Below are 7,500 nucleotides of genomic sequence, written 5' to 3'. Positions count from 1 at the left end.
CCTCAATAAAAAAAAATAGAGACAGAGAGATAGATAGATAAAGAGAGAGAGAGAGAGAGAGAGAGATAGTTGCTCAAATGGGATTGAATCACTACAGAATAATGTGATTTACCGCAATAGCTACTGACACTAATTGATGTCCCATTTTGATTGTATCTATGAGGAGGGGGGAGGAGCCAACGTTCCTATCGGAGCCATCTCTGCATGTCTGAGTGTGTTATCTCTGTGGGGATGGGGGAATGTCTGAACTCATTAACCCACTCCACTTCTCAACTTTAGAGATCTGACTCATGAAATAACTCCTCCTCTGAAGACGAAACCTTGAAGTGAATTATGATAATTGCTTCATTTCTGTAAATTAGCAGTAATACGTGTCTGTTGGACAGCCCATCGCTACAGAACAAATGGAATCATTTCAAGGGATAGAATCACCCGAGGTTGATAAACGTATTGTGATATTTAATGAGAGCTTAGTTAAGCATTTCATTGTACAGTACATGTACCTGTATCTTGTATATGAAAGAAAAAAACACCTTGAACGTTGGAAACAGTACAGCCAGTACATCACATACATACAAAACCTGACAGAACACAGAGTTAAACATTCTGAAGTGTCATCAAACGTATAAGATACATAATAATTAACCACAATATAATACACACTGAACTTAAAAGGACTGCAACTTACTAATGTAAAAACACTTTGTAGAAAGTAAATTATTACAAATGACATTAGCCTAAGTTATATTACACAAAGTTATTTCTCCAGTGCAAGGGAACATTGGGTCTAAATAATTGTAAATGTACAAATTAATTGATAATTAAAGCAATAAGTAATTAAATATAGGAAATACATTTCAAGTAGGGCTGCTATCAAGTTAAACGTTTAGCTAAACCATGGCTAAGGTGCAAATGATAAAGAAGTGTTTAATCTGCTGCCTGATGGAATAGCACGCAGGGCTTCAAGATAACCAAATCTGGGGACAGACTGAATAAGATTCATGCAAACAGGCTAAATCAAAATCACAACAGAAGTAGTACAGTAAGGAGAAATGTCATTGGTACTGTATGTCTCATCATCTGTCTCCCCAGCTGTTCCATCCATAGACAGTGGTTCATGAGCATGCACACGTGGCCTGGAATTCAAAGCACATGTAACATAAAATAGGGTCTAGGTAACCTATGTTTATTTTGGTACTTCTAGCAAGGGACTAAACCCCTAATAGAAATCTTATAGTCAAACTGGAGATAACTCTCTTATCGTTCCCTTCACAACCATGATTAGCTTCTTAAATCGTTAATAAAAAACTTTGTTTCAATAAGTAGATTACCTCATAATGCCTCATAAAGGCTTTTTAAAAAAATCATAAAATGAACACTATTGAGTTATTGTGACTGGCTGAGTGTACAGAATGAAGAATAATCGCTGTATGAACATGGTATTACTGTACTACAATACACTAGGACTCATTTTGTTGGGCACAGCTCAACCTTTCAGTTCATTGTTGTCACCCTGCCCCCTGCTGGAGAGAGGGGGGCACTACAGCAGGGCAACAGGGATGAGGAATGTGGAAGGGTGTCCATGTCTTCACAGTCTAACATCAGAGTTCAATGTTAATTTATTTGAGTCAGTGTCACAGAGATCCACGTTGACTTCAGACCTCCGGGACTCATGTGTGGATGTTGGTTGGTTTTACCCTACGTTGTATGTCCTCCTAAGATGCCGTAGCTCTGTGTTCTCATACAGTTTGAGATGCTGAAGGTTCCTCAGTCAAATAAAGCCGACCCTGGATCCCCCCGAGCTGTTAGTGCTGGTGTGTTAAAGTCATAAAACACTGTTTTTGACTCCTACTCATCTCTCCATCCATCAGCCCAGATCCAATCATTCTTTCCTTCGTCCATCTCTCCATCCTTCAGTCCATCTCTCCATCCTTCAGTCCATCTCTCCCTCCTTCAGTCCATCTCTCCATCCTTCAGTCCATCTCTCCATCCTTCAGTCCATCTCTCCATCCTTCAGTCCATCTCTCCCTCCTTCAGTCCATCTCTCCATCCTTCAGTCCATCTCTCCATCCTTCAGTCCATCTCTCCATCCTTCAGTCCATCTCTCCCTCCTTCAGTCAATCTATCCATCCTTCAGTCCATCTCTCCCTCCTTCAGTCCATCTCTCCATCCTTCAGTCCATCTCTCCATCCTTCAGTCCATCTCTCCATCCTTCAGTCCCTCCAGCCTCCGTTAATTTGCCCATTCATTAATTCATTCATTTTTCCATCCCAGCTGAAGGATATACACTTGAGTCATCCCTCTATCCTGTCCATCAATCTGTCCATTCAATCGTCCATCATCCCTTGCTGGTGACAGCGGGCTGTCCTGGATCTGTTGTTACCTCTGAGGATCGAGTCTGTGGAGACACAAACAGACAGACGGGCCACGGGGTCAGGGGTTAGAGGTCATGACCAAGAGGCTTCCTCCTCTCTGGTCCAGTAGACATTTGCCAAGAGCCAAACAGTCTCTGGTTAGATTAGGTTGTGGAGTGGACCTATTTCCAGTACTGTCTCAAAATAGTTGTCTGCAGGTTAGGACATTTATGCCATGAGCTGTGTTCGGAATCGCTCCCTATTCACTATATAGTGCACTATATAGGGCGTCAGACATTTTGTTTGTAGTGTCCGAATTCTCCACGGAATTTTCGTTCCCTATATAGTCCACTATTTATTACCCACAATTCACCTTGATTTGCAGGGAACAGTGCATGTACCCTACATGTTCTCCGTTCCCTAGGTAGTTCACTACATGGTGAACCCTATATAGGGAATATGGAGTGAGGGAACAAGGGAGCGATTCCGAACACAGCTATAGTGTTGGAGTGGAGTTAAAACTGGAGTGAGTGTCATACTGTAGAGATTTAATAGAAACATCACCGGTTGAGCCCTGAAGGACCAATGCCACTCTGAATAACCCAAATAATATGATATGTTCTCACTTATACGTTCTCACCAATATATTATATGTTTTCACATCGGTTCAGCTCAAACAGGATGACATGGATAGTATGTGTGGAATATCTACACTATTGGTTGATAAGATTATACAGTTACATCATCAAGAGAAGTCAGCCATATTTATGTGAGAGAACAGCGTAAACAAGGTAAGGGTGCATGTTCTTTACAGAGGGAAAACAGCTCAGTAAATGGCACAAAAATTAAGGTTAGTCTTACCTGGAGGGGTTGGAGGTTAAAAATACATCTTTAACAGTGTCCACATGGCATGGCTGGCTGGCTCCGAATGGGTCGGATGGTACAAGGTTACAGCAACATCTAGTCAAACCAGGGTTCTGGAGTCCGGGGTGAGAGAGGGGTTGAAGGGCAGTAGTAGCCAGGAGACCAGTAGAGCCACTAGTTTAGGGAGATCCCCAGGTTAGCCTATGGACTATGGTTAGGCTACAGCTAGGTTAGCTTAGGCTAAGGCTAGGCCATAGGGTTATGTTAGCCTAGGCTAGGTTAGCCATGGCTATGCCACAGGAAGGATCTTCAGGCTAGGGGTACTGAAGAGGATGTGTTGGACAGGTCTGTCGGACAGCAGGAGCATGGGAAAGCTCAGCCAATGGTAGCCAGGAGACCAGGAGAGCCATACAGGGAGCTCTTCCTCCTTGTGAGGGGGCGGTAGGTGGGAGCATCATGGAGTTCAGCATATAGTCTGAGTTGTGGACGGTGGGCGGCACCTGAGCCTCGACCAAGCCCAGATCACAGCACACAGCACTGGGGGGGAGCAGGGTAGCAATGCAGGGCTAGGGTCAGACTGCCTTGGGGGACAGTAGGGAGCAGGGGAGTTAATAGCTGGTATAAACGCATCAGGGTGATATGGGCAGACAATAGGGGGCGGAGCTAGGGTAAGCCTGCCCTGGAGGTGGTAAGAACTAGAGGTTATAGATGATGGTATGTAGTCCTGGGGCCGGGTATATAGACCAGACTAGGACAGCTGCTGTAGGGTAGGGTAGCGCTACTGGAAGGATAGACAGTCCAAAAACAGTATAGTGGTGCAAGACTTTTTGAGGCCTTCGGGGAGAGCTGTACCATGAGAGCAGGCACGAAAGCAGAGGAACTGGTACGAGGATTGACAAGCTTAGACCAGGGAAGTAGTACAGAGCTTTTATGGGGAAATGACTGGGTTTGCCAGCTGAACCACAAAACAACACATGAGACTCAATGTAATGCCTTATCTAACTTGTATAATTAACTACATCCTCTGGTTTAAGTGAATTTGCTTTGAAATAGCTCCTGCAATGGAATGGTGGTGGTGGTGGTGGGAGGGGGGATGAACAAACATTTTGTTATAATGTGTAGATATGGCCTGTGGGACTCTATGGGTGACTGGCTCTGAGGGGCTTTTCTCTCCATAGATTAGGAGGCCTAACATCTCAGCACAAAAAAAGACTGAAAAAGACTAGGCCAGGATGGCGCTTTCTCTCTCTCTCTCTCTCTCTCTCTCTCTCTCTCTCTCTCTCTCTCTCTGCTCTTTCTTCTTTCTCTCTCTCTCTCTCTCTTTCTGCTTAGCTCTCTTTTCTCTCTCTCTCTCTCTCTCTCTCTCTCTTCTCTGCCATACAGATCAGCGAAATGATGTTGCTTACCACAGACCTCTGATCCTCATTTTGAAAACCTCTTATTCCGCATCACTGGCTTCCATTAAAATAAGATTTTGTCCCTGACTGAAAAAGTTAAGATTTCACACTGATGATATGACCTCTCCTAACCTCTCTTCTTTCCTCTCTTATCCTCCCCTCTCCTCATCCCTCTGTTCTCCCCCCCCCCTCCTCTCTCTCTCTCTCCCTCTCTCTCTCCACAAGTGCCAAAGAGGAAAATCTTTGTTCAAAGCAATCAAGAGCAACGATCCGATCAGTCATAATGGTACTGTAGTGGCAGGGCTAGAGGGAGATGAATGGAGGGAGACAGAGAGAGAGAAAAGGGGGGGAGTTTCATTTAGGAGAGAGAGAGAGAGGAAGAGAGAGAGAGAGGCAGAGAGAGAGAGAGAGGAAGAAGTAAGTGAGAAAGAGACAAAAATGATGAGTGAAGAAAAAACCGGAGCAAAAGATGAGAGGGGGGGATTCTGCTCATTAAAGTCCAGTGGTGTGTCTGTGGCCCACTTCAATGGCTGCCACCACCAACCCCCCCCCCCCCCCACACAGCTCATACACACTGGTAAAAGAGAGAGATTCTTCCTGCCTGCTCATATTCAGTGGTGTCAGTGGTATCAGCCTTGCTACACCCCCCCCCCCCCCAACCCCAAACATTATGCAACCTTCCAAGACCCCCCCCCCCCCCTCCACACACACACACACACACACACTCCAATCCTACAGTGGATAGCGTGCAGATCCAGATGGCAGGTCAGATCCCGCTGTGGAGGAGGAGACCTCCGAGACGGATCGCACAGCTGGAATCCACCCTGATCCTTTTAGCGTGCGCCTGCCTGCTCACCCTTCTGTGAGGAAGCGCAGCGCAGATGACCAGGTTTGCATAATGTCCGCTTGCGTAACTCCGAGGGAGATTGCCCCCCCCCCTCCCCTCCCCCGGGGCGGAAGAGAAGACATCATATCAAAACTAGTCTCGCTGCCCCACGTTAGTCCTGGCTTTGAGCGCGTCGGCCTCGCTCAACCGGCTAGTAAATGGTAAATGGACTGCACTTATAAAGCGCTTTTATCCAAAGCGCTTTACAATGGCCTCTCATTCACCCACTCACACACACATACACACACCAATGGCGGCAGCTGCCATGAAATGTGCTAGCCTGCTCATTGGGAGCAATTTGGAGTTCGGCGTCTTGCCCAAGGACACTTGGACATGTGGACAGGAGGAGTCGGGATTCGAACCGCCGACCCTACGATCACCCGCTTGACCACTGAACCACAGCCGCCCCAGTGCTCATCCGTCTCTCTCCGTCCGTCTCTCCTCCTCCCTGTCTCCATCGTAAGGGCTGGGCTGTTGCCGGGTTACAGTTTGAGAGGAAGTGAGGGAGACACGGTCCTTACGTGAGGACGTCCAGTCGAGGACATGGCTAGAATGGAGGGGGGGAGGACAGGAGAGGGGCTGGGATGGGGGGTGGGGTGGGGGGTGGGTCTGTGCTTACTGAATCTTGTGGAGGGGTGTTTATTATACAGATGGCGGGGTGGTGGTCTCTGTTCTGGTCCTCTGGATGGTGTGTTGGGGGGGGGGGGGGGCGTTAAGTTCTAAGATCTCGGGCTGTGTGCTAGTGGTCCAGGGAAGCTGGGATATATATATATATATAAAATACATAACGATATATATATACATATAAAATACGTAACGCTGGTCATATCAGAAGGCGCAGGCGCAGACCACGGCCACCACCACTATGTTGCCGATGGTGGCGATGACGGCCACCCACAGCCAGATGGTCTCGCTGGACACCTTGCCGTCGTCCTCCTGCTCCGGCGGCCTGGACAGGCCGGCGTTGAGGTTGGAGGAGGAGGTCTGGAGGGACGAGTCGCCGTTGTAGGGGGAGTCCATGAAGGCGCCGCTCACCGCCGGGAAATGCTGTGGAGGAGAAGAGAGAGAGAGAGAGGAAGGGAGGGGTCAGCTGAGTCCAGTGAACGGTCAGGATAACGGGACTGTTCATTGTGTGTTACTGTACAATGAGATTGACGTTGAGAAATAAACGCCACCGTGGGATAAAGGGCTCTGAGAAATCATACCGAATGCTGCCTGTGAGGGTGAAAGTTGCCTATCAGGGAGACTAGATCACGGAAAGTGACCAAAAGAGAGAGAGAGAGAGAGAGAGAGAGAGAGATAGAGAGAGAGAGAGAGGAGAGAGAGAGAGAGAGAGAGATAGAGAGAGAGAGAGAGAGAGAGATAGAGGGAGAGAGAGAGAGATAGAGAGAGAGAGATAGAGAGAGAGAGAGAGAGAGAGAGAAAGAGAGAGAGAGAGAGAGAGAGAGAGAGAGAGAGAGAGAGTGGAGGAGAACCGGCTTCTCCAGGTTCCAGGGGGTGAGGAGCCTACTGCCTTTTTTACCTGAAATGCCTTGCTGCGCATGTGTGTGTGTGTGTGTGTGTGTGTGTGTGTGTGTGTGTGTGTGTGTGTGTGTGTGTGTGTGTGTGTGTGTGTGTGCGTGTGTGCGTGTGTGTGTGTGTGTGTGTGTGAGGAAACCGAGGGGAACAAGCAATAGAACAAGCCAGATAATCTGGAACCTTTCTGTTGTGTTTGCTCTCTCTCTCTCTCTCTCTCTCTCTCTCTCTCTCTCTCTCTCTCTCTCTCTCTCTCCCTCTCTCCCTCTCTCCCTCTCTCTCTCTCTCTCTCTCTCTACCTCTCTCTCACTCTCTTGTCACTCTCTTTCTCTCTTATCTACAGTACCTTTCTCTGTCCTTAGATCCTATGATGTCCTTACATGACATTCAAAGTGACACAACTTTGTCTGCTCACAATGACAACGCACGGGCTACTGTCAGTTTGAGAAACATCTACTTGTTGGTGAATCTCTCCTCACCTGAC

The 7,500-nt window shown here is 47.3% G+C and overlaps 1 protein-coding gene across 1 annotated transcript; it reads right to left on the bottom strand.

Annotated features, from left to right (window-relative positions):
* Positions 1-6,329: 6,329 nt before the first annotated feature.
* On the bottom strand, positions 6,330-6,566 carry LOC311309793 (uncharacterized protein C14orf132; the record flags this gene model as incomplete). The annotated part of the gene is made up of 1 exon (XM_084439115.1): positions 6,330-6,566. A coding segment is annotated over one exon (237 nt), but the record flags the coding sequence as incomplete, so codon positions are not given.
* Between the last annotated feature and the right edge of the window lie 934 nt (positions 6,567-7,500).

Source organism: Borostomias antarcticus (assembly GCF_949987555.1).
Source record: "Borostomias antarcticus genome assembly, chromosome: 1".
Lineage (NCBI taxonomy): Eukaryota > Metazoa > Chordata > Actinopteri > Stomiiformes > Stomiidae > Borostomias > Borostomias antarcticus.
This window is presented reverse-complemented; position numbering and strand designations above follow the sequence as displayed.